Source organism: Bison bison, unplaced genomic scaffold, assembly GCF_000754665.1.
Source record: "Bison bison bison isolate TAMUID 2011002044 unplaced genomic scaffold, Bison_UMD1.0 scf7180017864383, whole genome shotgun sequence".
Lineage (NCBI taxonomy): Eukaryota > Metazoa > Chordata > Mammalia > Artiodactyla > Bovidae > Bison > Bison bison.
In genome coordinates, this window is record NW_011494955.1 from 1,442,463 (window position 1) to 1,456,437 (window position 13,975).

Here is a 13,975-nt window from a genome sequence, read left to right on the forward strand (position 1 = left end):
GGCATTAATGTGCAGCAACACATCTTATCTTAAAGATGGCAGCATGTTGGATGTCAGTATAAAGAGAGGGGAGTGTGTGATCACGGGGTTAATTAGTCCTGTTTTACAAAGGACATTCTCCTGAAAACCTGGGGAAGAGTAAAGTGAGTCTAGGGGCCCCTGAGATAGGGGGTAGGTAATGCACCCTTGGACTGCAAAGAGATCCAACCAGTCCATCATAAAGGAGATCAGTCCTGGGTGTTCATCGGTAGGACTGATGTTGAAGCTGAAACTCCTACACTTTGACCACCTGATGCGAAGAGCTGACTCATTTGAAAAGCCCCTGATGCTGGGAAAGATTGAGGGCAGGAGGAGAAGGGGACAACAGAGGATGAGATGGTTGGATGGCTTCACCGACACAATGGACATGGGTTTGGGTGGACTCCGGGAGTTGGTGATAGACAGGGAGGCCTGGTGTGCTGCGGTTCATGGGGTCGCAAAGAGTTGGACACGACTGAGCAATTGAACTGAACTGAATGCACCATCAGGGTGGTTATCTGCATAAAGTAATAACTAGTTTTCAGGAAGAGTGGTTAAGTCACAATACCTGTGACCCAGGAAGGGCATCAGTTAGGGCTGCTCTCATGGGAAAGTTTCTACAAGAAATAAAGACTTTACCCAGTCACACACCAACACATGCAAAAACCTGTGTGGGACATCCCTGGTGGCCCAGTGGTTAAGAATCCACCTTGCAATGCAGGGGACGCAGGTTCCATCCCTGATGGGGGAACTGAGATCCCACAAGCAGAAGAGCAACTGAGCCTAGAGTCTATACGCTGCAACGAAAGATGCAACAAAGCTCCTGCAACTAAGACCAGACGCAGCCAAACGATGTTTTAAAAAGAGACTTGGTACAAAATGATTCAACTTTTATTAAGTATGATAATAAAATGATGCATCTTAAAAGAGAAGAAACAAAAGACAAGTGAGCTACCAGAGCCAACGGTGCTCCATGAGCAATCCCAAAGGGATAGGGGCAGACAGGGCTCAGAAAGCCATAGGAACAGATGGGGGCAGCACCCTCTGAGAGTGGGCCCGGATCCATGGGTGTTCCAAGACCCGGACCAAGGGCAGCCTCTCCAAGGGCTGGAATCTGAGAAGCTTGGAGATCAGGTCCCGAGCCCCCGAAGACATTGATGGAGGAAACCTTAAATCTACCTGATGAGGCCAGAGAAGTATGGTTAATTGCCTTGATCCATTCAAGGCACTGTCCTAGATCTTAGTAGACCACCACTGTATGTGCCCCAGGCTCCGCAGGCCCACCCACCTCCCCACCCCCTACCAACCAGTTCCCGCATGAATGCCCAGAGTGTGGCCATCCCACCTTGAGGATGCGTCTGTAGGTCTCACTAGTGGAGGCACTCTCAAAGGGTGGATTTCCTACCAGCAACTCATAGCAGAGCACCCCAATGCACCATAGATCCACCTTCTCATCGTATGTTCTCCCCTCGATCATTTCTGGGGGCAAGTAGTCCAGCGTCCCACACGTGGTCCTTCTCCTAGAGGGTTGCAGAGAAAGGGGCATAAGTACAAGAGAAGGTGTCCGTCCCCAGCTTCCAGGCCCAGGCAGTCCCTTCCCAAGCACAGGAATCAGGAAACACCACGTTTTAACATGCATCAAGGTTCCGAGACCACAAGTACTGGGACCCATCAATTCCATATTCTGAGATTCTTTCTACAATTATTTATATTTAGCTCATGATCCAGGAAGTTTTCACAAGGAAGATTTGAAACAAATTGATGGTGCAACAAGAGAGACCAAGTAAATTCAGTTCAGTTCAGTTCAGTCGATTAGTCCTGTCCGACTCTTCTCGACCCCATGAATCACAGCACGCCAGGCCTCCCTGTCCATAACCAACTCCCAGAGTTCACTCAGACTCATGTCCATCGAGTCAGTGATGCCATCCAGCCATCTCATCCTCTGTCGTCCCCCTTGTCCTCCTGCCCCCAATCCCTCCCAGCATCAGAGTCTTTTCCAATGAGTCAACTCTTCGCATGAGGTGGCCAAAGTACTGCAGTTTCAGCTTCAGCATCATTCCCTCCAAAGAAATCCCAGGGCTGATCTCCTTCAGAATGATCTCCAAGTAAATTAGTCATGCTTTTTTTTTTTTTTTCAAATTTTAAACTTTTTATTTTGTATTGGGGTATAGCCAATTAAAGAATCTGCCTGCAATGCAGGAGACCTGGGTTGGGAAGATCCCCTAGAGAAGGAAATACCAACCTCACTTCAGTATTCTTGCCTGGGGAATTCCAGGGACAAAGGAGCCTGGTGGGCTACAGTCCACGGGGTTGCAAAGAGTCAGACACGGCTGAGTGACTTTCACTCATATAGCTGATGAACAATGTTGTGGTAGTTTCAGGTGAACATCGAAGGGACTCAACCCTATGTATACATGTATTTATGTCCACGTGTGTGTGTGTTAAGTCACTTCAGCCACATCCAGCTCTTTGCAGCTCCATGGACTATAGCTGACAGGCTCCTCTGTCCATGGGATTCTCCAGGCAAGAATACTGGAGTGGGTTGCCACGCCCTCCTCCAGAGGATCTTCACGACCCAGGGATGAAACCCACATCTCTTGCATTGGTAGGCAGGTTCTTTACAGCTAGCACCACCTGTGAAGCCCTATATACATGTATAATTATGCTTTGTTGATAGAGTAAAATTTGTGGAATTATGGCACAATAGTTCTTGATGTATTTACATGGAAATTTATTGATAAACTTATATGTTAAGAGGATTTAAAACAAAAGGTATAGTTGAACCCCGTTCTTTCAGTCAACAAATATATATTAGAATATGCATCTCAAAAGGCAGTATTTAAATACAAACTCAGTTTGTATCTGGGTCTTACATGTGAGATAAATTAAACTAGATCATTCTTAACTGGCACCCACTGGACCTACCTCAGAGAGGGGGTGTGCACAGACCAGCCGAAGTCTGCAATCTTCACTTCACCCATGAGCCCCAGCAGCAGGTTCTCCGGCTTAATATCCCTGTGAATCACCTTCCTTTCATGGCAGTAGATCAGAGCATCTGCCAACTCCTCTATTATCTGTGTGAGAAATGAAAAAGCAGTCTGGAAATGAAGCCAGCCACGAGAAGATGATGATTAATGCTTGATTACCCATCTGGAGCCCTCCCAAAATCTCTTGCTTCCTATTTCTAAGTCAGTTCCACTCATTTATTTCAGTGAACTCCCTCAGAGCATTTCATGTTTCTTTCCATAAGGTAGTGCGGTTAGATTCTGTTGCTCACAACCAAAGAATCCAAACTTACACACAGTACTTATTAATATTCTGGGGTAATTATTAGGGCATCCACATGGAAGAGGAAATGGCAACTCACTCCAGTATTCCTGCTGGGGAAACCCCTTGGACAGAGGAGTCTGGTGGGGGTTACAGTCCATGGGGTCGCAAAGAATTGGACACGACTGAGCATTAGGGTATCCAAATATGAAGTTGTAGGATGTAAGTCACTATATATAACTTAGTGTCACTATATATAATTTATAGAATGAAATAAAGAAAGAAGCCACGTGGACACTCATGAAAGCCTCAAGCAATGACCCCCACACCAGCCCATTGTAAACTCGTGAACCTGAGCCCTCCCGCCTCACCGTGGCTGTACGCTGTTCATCAAACGTGTGACTCCTTTGCAGCGCCTTGTAGAGCTCGCCCTTTGGGGCATATTCTAAAATCAGGTACACCCGGCGCGCATCATGGAAGTAGTTGTACAGGCGCAGGATATTGGGGTGTCTGGAGGACAGAAGGAGTAAGTGTCAAGACTGCTCCCTAAAAAAACAAAACACAGCTCCCTGAGGCCCAACTCAAGATGCTATTATAAGTGACTGGTCACACAGAGGGGCAAATTGTGCTGGGACCTGTATAGGAACCGCTCCGTCTGTAAATTTGTGAGCGGAAAACGAAGCAGGTGTCAGAATTCGAGTGTCTGACGCAGGGAGCTTTACATGGTATAACTGGAATGAATTGCAGAGGGGAAAAAAAATCTTTAAGATGCAAGCAAACGGCTTATTTGGAGGTAGTACGGGGGGAAACGCTGAGTTCAGATGTCAGAGACGGAACAGGAAAACAGTAAAGAGAAAAAAATAAGAACCGGCACAGGAAACTCATAGACTATCCTTACTGGAGATGGGCCTGGATTTCAACTTCCCTGCGCAGCTGGTGTTCCAGGCCTTCCTTCTCTATCTGGGACTTGAACAGGACTTTCAGGGCCACGATGAAATGGTTTTTCTTCAGGCGAGCCAGGTACACATTCCCAAATTTTCCCTTGCCGAGAGGACGCCCGATTTCAAAATCATCAACTGTGAAACGCCGCCTGACAGGAAAGAAAGCAGAGCGCCTCCGTTTCGGAGGTGAGTGGAGAGTCAGGGGTCCCTCGTGCTCGCCTTCCGCTTTCACTGTTTCCCTCCTCGGGCCCCTTTTCCTTCTTAAGGGCTCAGCCACGGTGTTGGGTCCATAACTGTCGGTCCCCTAAGGCAACACTTCACACACTCGGTCCCACTTCCCTTCCTCTTCCTGATAAAAAACAAAGGCGCTCACGCGGTTGGGGCTCCGGGCACCGTTTGACCTGCTGCAGCTACTGAAAAAAGAAAAGAGATGTCCATCCTTTGTTCTGTGCACCCCCTCACCCCCAACACCCGACCCCAGGCCTGTCTTCTAAACACCCTCTTTCTCTGTTCCTGGTACATAACCCTTCCACCTGCGTGCTGCATCCCGCCCGCCTTCCTCGCAGTTCCTCGATGGCTCATGACCAGAGACGGTGTGGAGGAGGACGCCCTGCGGAGCTGGGTGTCCAGGCAGGAGGTAACATTCAGGTTGAGGCTCCTGTAGTCGCCACTTGCTCCCTTACAGACTCGGGGAACCAGCTACGCGGCAACCTACTACGAGGACCACCCTCTCAGGGACTGAATCGGGGCAACTTTCTGCATACGCACGCTAGGATATTTATACTATGTTCTCTGGCCCCATTGGCCGAGCAGGTAGTTCCTGGTTGACTCCCATTGGTTAAAATTTCTGACGATTAGGCAGCATGCTCAACGGAAGGGGCAAGAATGAGCGCTTCCGGTCCGGTGACTGGAGGTGGGACTTAGGGGACTGGGCCAATAAGAGGGCCGGGCATGGAGCCAAGAAGGTGGGAAACGCCCCAGAAAGACACAAGTGGAGGTAAAGGGATCAAGCGGGGAGTGGTGTGCAGAGTCTGTGCTGCTCAGTTCAGTTCAGTTCAGTCACTCAATCGTGTCCTACTCTTTGCGACCCCACAGACTGCCGCACCAGGCCTCCCTGTCCATCACCAACTCCGAAGATTGCTCAAACTCATGTCCATCGAGTCAGTGATGCCATCCAACCATCTCATCCTCTGTCGTCCCCTTCTCCTCCGCCTTCAATCTTTCCCAGCATCAGGGTCTTTTCAAATGAGTCAGGTCTTCTTATCCGGTGGCCTAGGTATTGGAGCTTCAGCTTCAGCATCAGTCCTTCCAATGAATATTAAGGACTGATTTCCTTTAGGATTGACTGGTTGGATCTCCTTGAAGTCCAAGGGACTCTCAAGAGTCTTCTCCAAAACCCCAGTTCAAAAGCATCAATTCTTTGGTGCTCAGCTTTCTTTATAGTCCAACTCTCACATCCATACATGACTATGGGAAAAACCATAGCTTAGACTAGACAGACCTTTGTTGGCAAAGTAATGTCTCTGCTTTTTTATATGCTGTCTAGGTCGCTCATAGCTTTTCTTCCAAGGAGTAAGCGTCTTTTAATTTCATGGCTGCACTCACCCTCTGCAGTGATTTTGGAGCTCAAGAAAATAAAGTCTGTCATATGTTCAGGTACTTTCTTTCTAGTCCTAGTTTGTGGATTTTTTGTTAAAATCATGAATTCTGTCAAAGGCTTTTATAGTATCAATTGAGATGATCATGTGGGCTTTTATCTTTCATTCTGTTGTCCTTCCATTACAGGAGTAAACTGCATTTGGTCGTGGTATATGATCCTTTTGATATGGTACTTAATTTGTTTTGCTAATATTTTGTGCAGGGTTTTTTCATCCTATTCCTAAGAGATATTTCTTTGTAGCCTTTTTGTTTTGTTTTGTTTTGGCTGTAGTCACTATCTGCAGTGATTTTGAAGCCCCCAAAAAATAGTCTCTCACGGTTTCCTTTGTTTCCCCATCTATTAGCCATGAAGTGAGGGGACCAGATGCCATGATCTTAGCTTTATGAATGTGAGTTTTAAGCCAACTTTTTCACTCTGCTCTTTCACTTTCATCAAAAGGCTCTTTAGTTCTTTGCTTTCTGCCATAAGAGTGGTGTCATCTGCGTATCTGAGGTTATTGATATTTCTCCCGGCAGTCTTGATTCCAGCTTGTGCTTCATCCAGCCTGGCATTTTGCATGATGTACTTTACATATAAATTAAATAATCAGGGTGACAATATACAGCCTTGACATACTCCTTCCCCAATTTGGAATCAGTCCATTGTTCCTTGTCCGGTTCTAACTGTTACTTCCTGACCCGCATATGGATTTCTCAGGAGGCAGGTCAGGTGGTCTGGTATTCCCATCTCTTTAAGAATTTAAGAATATTCCATGGAACGCATAGTATCTGATTTTGGCTTCCCTTGTGGCTCAGCTGGTAAAGAATCCGCCTGCAATGTGGGAGACCTGGGTTCGATCCCTGGGTCAGGAAGATCCCCTGGAGAAGGGAAAGACTACCCACTCCAGTATTCTGGCCTGGAGAATTCCATGGACTGTCTAGTATCTGAATGAATGAACATGTATATAAATCTCTGAGGAAGTGAGTTAAGAAAGTCAGTGACATAAGGAAGTGTGTGTGCTAAGTCCTTTCAGTCGTGTTCAACTCTTTGCCACCCCATGGACTGTAGCCCTCCAGCTCCTCTGTCCATTGGATTCTCCAGGCAAGAATACTGGAATGTCTAACCATTCCCTTCTCCAGGGGATCGTCCCTAACGCAGGGATCAAACCTGCATCCCTTATGTCTCCTGCAATGGCAGCCTGGTTCTGTACCACTAGTACCACCTGGGAAGCCAGACGGCCAGTGTGACTGACGAGAAATCAACGGCAGGAAGCTGCCAGGGTGTTGCACAGAAGAGCCAGTTCTGGCTCCATGTTGGATCTGTTTCTTTGACTTTAACCTTTGCTTTTAGTTATTTTGGCTTGTTTGCTTTTGTTATGATAATCATACATAATAGCCTGCCTCGGGGAACCCTCCCCTCAGCCTGACTGTTAAACTGAAGTACCTTTATTCAGCTCACAGAGAGACAATCTGACCCAGCTCACCTGTGAATGGTTGCACTAAAGAAGAAATTAACACATCTGGTATTGTTTTGCAAAATAAAGGGCCATTTTACTTTACTTCCTCACCTCCTCTCCCTCTCTGTTTTAGAGAACCTGCCATCCAGACCAAGATAAGGTGATTATTTTGAGACATTAGTCTGCCATCCTCTCTGTCAGCCGGCTTTCTAAATAGAGTCGTATTCCTTGCCTCAATACCTGTCTTTGATTTTATTGGCCTGTCGTGCGGTGAGCACAGTGAGCTTAGACTCAGTAACAGGGACGTGTTATGCTGTTGGCACACACCAGGACCAAGCGCAACTCAGGCTGCCCCAGCTTGAGGGTCCTGTCCTATTCAGGCCGTTCTTCAGGTTCCTCCTCAACCACTCACATGCATGAGGGTCACCGTGGTGGAGCTCCCTGACATCTGCTTCTGTCTCCAGATATCCTATGGCTTGTGTGCCCTCCCTCAATACACCTGCCTCCCCCAGCCCAGGACCCAGGCCATTTGGCATGGGGGCAAAGACCCATAGCTGCACTTACTGCTCCCCTCTCATGTACTTACTACAGTACAGCTGATCCTTAAATGAGGGCTGGGGTGGGGTTGACATTCAGCACTGTCAAAAATCCACACATAGAACTTCCTTGGTGGTCCAGTGGTTAAAACTCCGTGCTTCCACTGCAGGGGGTACAGGATCGATCCCTCACTGGGGAAGATTCATGTGGCATGCAGTGTGGTGCAACCAAAAAAAAAAAAGGAAAAAAAATCCACATTTAAGTTATGGTTAGCCCTTGGTCTTACCACCAGGGTTCTTGGAGTCCTTAATCAATAGAAATGGATGAGTGTTGTAGAAAAAATAGAAATGAAGTTTTTCCTCCTCTAAGAACAGACATTACTTTACCAACAAAGGTCCATCTAGTCAAGGCTATAACCATAGCCTTCCAGTGGTCATGTATGGATGTGAGAGTTGGACTGTGAAGAAAGCTGAGCGCTGAAGAATTGATGCTTTTGAACTATGGTGTTCGAGAAATCTCTTGAGAGTCCCTTGGACTGCAAGGAGATCCAACCAGTCCATTCTGAAGGAAATCAGCCCTGGGTGTTCTTTGGAAGGACTGATGCTAAAGCTGAAACTCCAATACTTTGGCCACCTCATGCGAAGAGTTGACTCATTGGAAAAGACTGATGCTGGGAGGGATTGGGGGCAGGAGGAGAAGGGGGACGACAGAGGATGAGACGGTTGGATGGCATCACTGACTCAATGGATGTGAGTTTGAGTGAACTCCGGGAGATAGTGATGGACAGGGAGGCCTGGCGTGCTGCGATTCATGGGGTCGCAGAGAGTCAGACACAACTGAGCGACTGAACTGAACTGAACTGAAAAACAGAAAAGTAAAGGGAACAGTGAGCAGTCTAGAGAAGAAACTTGGACGGGCCTGAAAGATCTCCTGAGGTGCCAGCCTGCTGTATTCTCCCCTCACCGGGCAGAGAAATAAAGCCATCTTTCTATGTCCCCTAAACTCTGTCTCTGTATTTTTCATTTGCAATTGGTGGGTAGACAAAGTCATAACCTTGGCGATAACAAAGAGGCCTGAGGAGAAATTCAGGCAAGACTTCATAGGCAAGACTCCTGCTGCAGGAGGGAGAAAACAAGAACAGGTTCCCTGACTCACTCCCTGGAGGGCGGGGGACGAGTTGGTCTCTTAAACCAGGTGAGGGTAGGGGTGGGCCCGGGGTGGGCCCAGGGATGGGGATGGAGACGTGGCTTAGGTTGTCTGCCACCCGCTGGCTGGTGCTGTGTGCAGCGAGCATGCCAGTACACTGTTCTTGCTCCCATCAGGGTCCATTTGTTCCCAGCTCATCAGAAACGGCAGTTGAGTTTTTGGTCTTTTTGTATCTTATTGCTCATGATTTGCACCAGCTGCAGATGCCTGGAGTTATTTTTAGTCCCTTATAGTTTCTTTGTATTTTGTTGCTGGAGGAGATGTTTGTCCAGCTGAAAGTCCTACAGCAAGGGTTCCAGCCTATCTTATCAGCATTCGCCATTCCTCTGTATCCTTGCTTCTGCATCTAGGAACTCTACCAACCCGGGATGGCATAGTACTATAGTACACCGGACGAGAAATCTGCATGTAAGTGGACCTACGCAGTTCAGACCCCTGTTGTTCAAGGCTCAACTCTATTTGTTGGACTCAGTAATTGGTTTCCACTTTGGGTCTCAGATAGTAAGCCCACATATTTGTTTGACATATACAGAATTTTCAAAACAATTGTAACTGAACTCTTTTAGATAGGAAATAGGGTAAATTGTTAGAGAATTACAATTTAAAAAGAAAAAGTCTCCTCCTCATTCAGAAAAGTCTCACTGCAAAGACAGTAAAGAAATAAAAGTTTAAAGTTGTATAAGCATTAGACTAGAATCTGATGCACATGGCAGATGGTCGTTGCTGCTACTGCTGCTGCTAAGTCGCTTCGGTCGTGTCCGACTGTGCGACCCCATAGACGGCTGCCCACCAGGCTCCCCCGTCCCTGGGATTCTCCAGGCAAGAACACTGGAGTGGGTTGCCATTTCTTTCTCCAATGCATGAAAGTGAAAAGTGAAAGGGAAGTCGCTCAGTCGTGTCTGACTCTTCGCGACCCCATGGTCTGCAGCCTACCAGGCTCCTCTGTCCATGGGATTTTCCAGGCAAGAGTACTGGAGTGGGGTGCCATTGCCTTCTCCAGATGGTCGTTAAGAGACTTCAAAGAACACTCACCCCTTCATATAGCCAAAAAAACACAAACCATTCCCTACATTTTCCAATAAACAATTGGTCCTATGAAGTAAGGACAGCACCATTTGTTACACATAGTTCATGCTACACTAACGCAGTAACGGGGTGATTACTTGCTGTTACACTGGCTTTCTATAGAGGAAAACTAACTTCTCATATGACGGGAGGTAGTTTTGCTACTTGGAGCAAATTGGGCTCCTGCCCTCACCCCTGCCCCACAAGAAACTGGGATGTGTGAGTGACAGTCGCTCAGTCGTGTTTGACTCTTTGTGACCCCCATGGATCTTAGCCTGCCAGGCTCCTCTGTCCATGGAACCCTCTAAGCAAGAATACTGGAATGAGTTGCCATTCCCTTCTCCAGGGGATCTTCCTGACCCAGGGATCAAACCCAGGTCTCCTGCACTGCAAGCAGGTTGTTTACCAGCTGAGCCACTGGGACAGAAAGATGCTATCTCCTTTGATGACTTCATTTCATAAAAATGGACCCCTGGGCCTTTGAGAAAGACATTCCTGGGTTGTGAGGGTATTGGAGTGTTTGAGTAAAAGCAAGGCTAGTGCAGCTTAGCCTTAATTTGCTGGGATTAGAATGGTACGAGATAAGCTTGGAGAGAAAACAGAGGCAAACCGTGTAGAACCTTGTCGGCCATTGTAAGGAGCTTCTATTATGCTCCTGAACACGTTCTAAAATGTACCTGTGGGGGACTCCTGGGGGACCAGTGCTTTCACGGACTCGGTGCTTTCATGGACTCCGTGCTTTCACAGTTGGGGTCTGGGTTCCATCCCTGGTCAGGGAACCAATATCCCACGTGGCGTGGCCAAAAAACAAACAAAAAAAGACTTCCTGTTTATCTCTGCATCCTTAGACAGTCTTGCCTGGTAAGAGTGATTTCTCTGCTTATGTCTGTGGGTCCCACTGTATCATTAAGACCAGAAAGTTTATGCTAACAGTGGGACTCACGGTGAAGGGTGGGTTTTGTCTGCCTATGACTACACTACATTTTGCCTTCTGTGGATCCTGTCTCCATGGTCAGTCCAGTGGGCGCTGCCTCGATAAAGGCATCCGTGGGCTGGGAAGCTGGGGCGAACTTCCCTTCCTTTGTTGATGAACACGCTGTCACACAGCTCTGGAACTGCACGGGGAGTCACCCAGGCGCGGTGCTCGGTTCCTCTTGCATTGTATTCTAGGTGCCTTTTCCCCTTGCAGATCGCGGTCTCTGTCTTTCTGTGGTGACACCAAGCCTGAAGGTGGTCTTGGGCAGACATGAAAGTCTCCTTGAAAAAGGAAAGTACTGACCTAGATGGGAATCACGGTAAAGGCTTCCCTGGGGAAGTGCTATTTGATGTGAGATGTGATTTTCCAGTGGTCATATATGGATGTGAAAGTTGCACTGTGAAGAAAGCTGAATGCTGAAGAATTGATGCTTTTGAACTGCGGTGTTGGAGAAGACTCTTGAGAGTCCCTTGGACTGCAAGGAGATCCAACCAGTCCATTCTAAAGATCAGTCCTGGGTGTTCTTTGGAAGGACTGATGCTAAAGCTGAAACTCCAATACTTTGGCCACCTCATGCAAAGAGTTGACTCATTGGAAAAGACTCTGATGCTGGGAGGGATTGGGGGCAGGAGGAGAAGGGGACGTCAGAGGATGAGATGGCTGGATGGCATCACTGACTCAATGGACATGAGTTTGGATGAACTCCGGGACTTGGTGATGGACAGGGAGGCCTGACGTGCTGCAATCCATGGGGTTGCAAAGAGTCAGACACAACTGAGAGACTGAACTGAACTGTACTGTGAAGGGTAAGCATTCATTCTCCAGCCAAAGTGTAGGGAAGAGCCTAGCAACGGGTGGGGAGACAAAAGGAAACACAAGTCAAGAGCAGAGCAGTGGGATCGTGAAAGAGAAAAGGGAGCAAATTAGACACGTCGCACACCAGGTAAGGCCCCATGGATGGGCTACGTGAAGGCTTTGGTTTTTATCTCCAGAGTTAAGGGAAGTCCTGAAACGACTGAAGGGCATGTGTGTTGGGCAGGTGGCAGTCTAATTTGCACTGCATCTCTAGTTTCAGTGTGGAGAGTGGACTGGAGAGGAAATACAGGTGAAAAAATACCTAGTTACTAAGCTGAAACAGAAGTGATAGATGATGTGTGATAGTCCAGGAAGGAAGTGGTGGGTTACGGAAGACAAACCTGAGAGGCATTTAAGAGGTGACGCTGGCAACTTGGCGTGTGGAGTGTAAGGAAACAGAGGTCACAAGGTTGCGTCGGGGTTCTGTCCTTGGTCACCAAACCGTGCCACGTGGTGCAGAGGCAAAACTACAAGAGGATCGGTATCAGGGAGAAGCGGGAGCCACTTTAGGAACCTTTAAACAGTCACGTGGAGACTGACATCTTCCAAACACTCAAGTAGGGGCAGTAATCAGGAATTCAGGTCTAGGGCCCCAAGAAGTCAGGACTGGGAAAATAAATTCCAACTTGTTCAAAGTAACAAAGGTCTGTATAATCAAAACTATGTTTTTTCCAGTACTCATGTATGGATGTGAGAGTTGGACTATAAAGAAGGCTGAGTGCCAAAGAATTGATGCTTTCAAACTTTGGCATTAGAAAACTCTTGAGAGTCCCTTGCACTGCAAAATCAAACCAGTCTATACTGAAGGAAATCAACTCTGAATATTCATTGGAAGGACTGATGATAAAGCTGAAGCTCTAATACTTTGGCCACCTGATGCAAAGAGCTGACACATTAGAAAAGACCCTGATGCTGGGAAAGACTGAAGGTGGGAGAAGGATGAGATGGTCGGATGGCATCACCAACTCAATGGACACGAGTTTAAGCAGGCTCCTGGGGGATGGTGAAGGACAGGGAAGCCTGGCATGCTGCAGCCCACAGGGTCACAATGAGTTGGACAAGACTGAGTGACTAAACAACAGCAATGAAGATAAGTGAAGCCGCATGAAGGATGCGGATGAAGCCTAGGGAGAGACCACAAAGAAAAAAAAGGGACTGTGACAACTGTTTAGGAGTTTCAAAACTGCATGGGTGGCTAGAAGTGGGTGAGTCAGCAAGGAAGGAAAAAAAGAAAGGAGGGAGAAAACAGGAGAGTGATGATATGGAACGAAAAAAAGTGTATTTCAAGAATGGTCAGTGAGATGATTCTCAGTCTCAAGACCAGGGCTTACGTTATATAAACATGGGAGTCACTGCTGACCTTGGCCAGGGTGATGAAGACAGCAGGACCCTAGGAAGGAGGTTCACAAGGCAGGGAGGTTTGGGAAATGGAAGAAAAAGGATGAGGTAACAGTGAAGTGCAATTATCACAAGGAAACGAAGAGAATCCCAAGGGCACTCCTCAGTTAAAGGAAGAGGGAGGAATAAAGATGTGAATACGTGAGACGTGGTGAAGACAGTGGTGCCCGACGCTCAGGGCAATGCATGAAGACAAGTCAGAAAGGGTGAGGGACAGAGCAGATGAAAAACAGGCTTTAGGCAGGTGAGGTCACAGGCAAGAAAAACATTGGGCACACTCTGAGGTGGGGCAAACGGTGATGACTGCCTAAGTGCAAGCAAAGCACTTCAAACGTGTGAAGATTTATCCTGACAGCAAGCACATGAAATGACACTAGAACAAGCCATAGTGAGAGTTGCTGAAAGATGATGCAACTAGAGAGGCTGTAAGGGAGGAGGGAGGAGAGTGGTGAGGGTGCCTGTCAGCTGGAAGATGGTCAAGAGAACGAATGATGTAGCAGGACTTGGGACTCAGCACACGAGAGGCGTTTCTTCCTTCACATCCCAGAAACTTGGGAGAAATGATACACGGAGACTAGGTTGTCATTAATGAGTTTGTGGCATGTGAAGGAAGAAAC

At 47.5% G+C, this 13,975-nt stretch overlaps 1 protein-coding gene across 5 annotated transcripts; it reads right to left on the reverse strand.

Annotated features, from left to right (window-relative positions):
• Positions 1-887: 887 nt before the first annotated feature.
• On the reverse strand, positions 888-11,471 carry AURKC (aurora kinase C). Of its 5 annotated transcripts, XM_010857701.1 has the most exons (8): positions 10,807-11,471; positions 7,908-8,049; positions 4,600-4,639; positions 4,184-4,375; positions 3,657-3,795; positions 2,944-3,092; positions 1,364-1,538; positions 892-1,197 (listed from the first exon to the last, which is right to left on the reverse strand). In XM_010857701.1, the coding sequence occupies exons 2-8, from the start codon at positions 7,951-7,953 to the stop codon at positions 1,027-1,029; spliced, it is 912 nt and encodes a 303-aa protein (XP_010856003.1). In that variant the 5' UTR covers positions 7,954-8,049; positions 10,807-11,471; the 3' UTR covers positions 892-1,026. The 5 variants fall into 5 exon arrangements, with proteins under 5 accessions (XP_010855999.1, XP_010856003.1, XP_010856002.1 ...); XM_010857697.1 differs by lacking the exons at positions 7,908-8,049; positions 10,807-11,471 and adding an exon at positions 4,760-5,327 and having other exon boundaries at positions 888-1,197; XM_010857700.1 differs by lacking the exon at positions 10,807-11,471 and having other exon boundaries at positions 7,908-8,211.
• Positions 11,472-13,975: the final 2,504 nt, after the last annotated feature.

Coding starts and splice junctions, on each gene's coding strand:
- AURKC (XM_010857702.1), bottom strand. CDS start 4,808: ATGAGCCATCGAGGAACTGCGAGGAAGGCGGGCGGGATGCAGCACGCA. Junction 4,376..4,599: donor GTGCCCGGAGCCCCAACCGC/GTGAGCGCCTTT, acceptor CTTTCCTGTCAG/GCGGCGTTTCACAGTTGATG. Junction 3,093..3,656: donor ATGAACAGCGTACAGCCACG/GTGAGGCGGGAG, acceptor TTTCTCACACAG/ATAATAGAGGAGTTGGCAGA.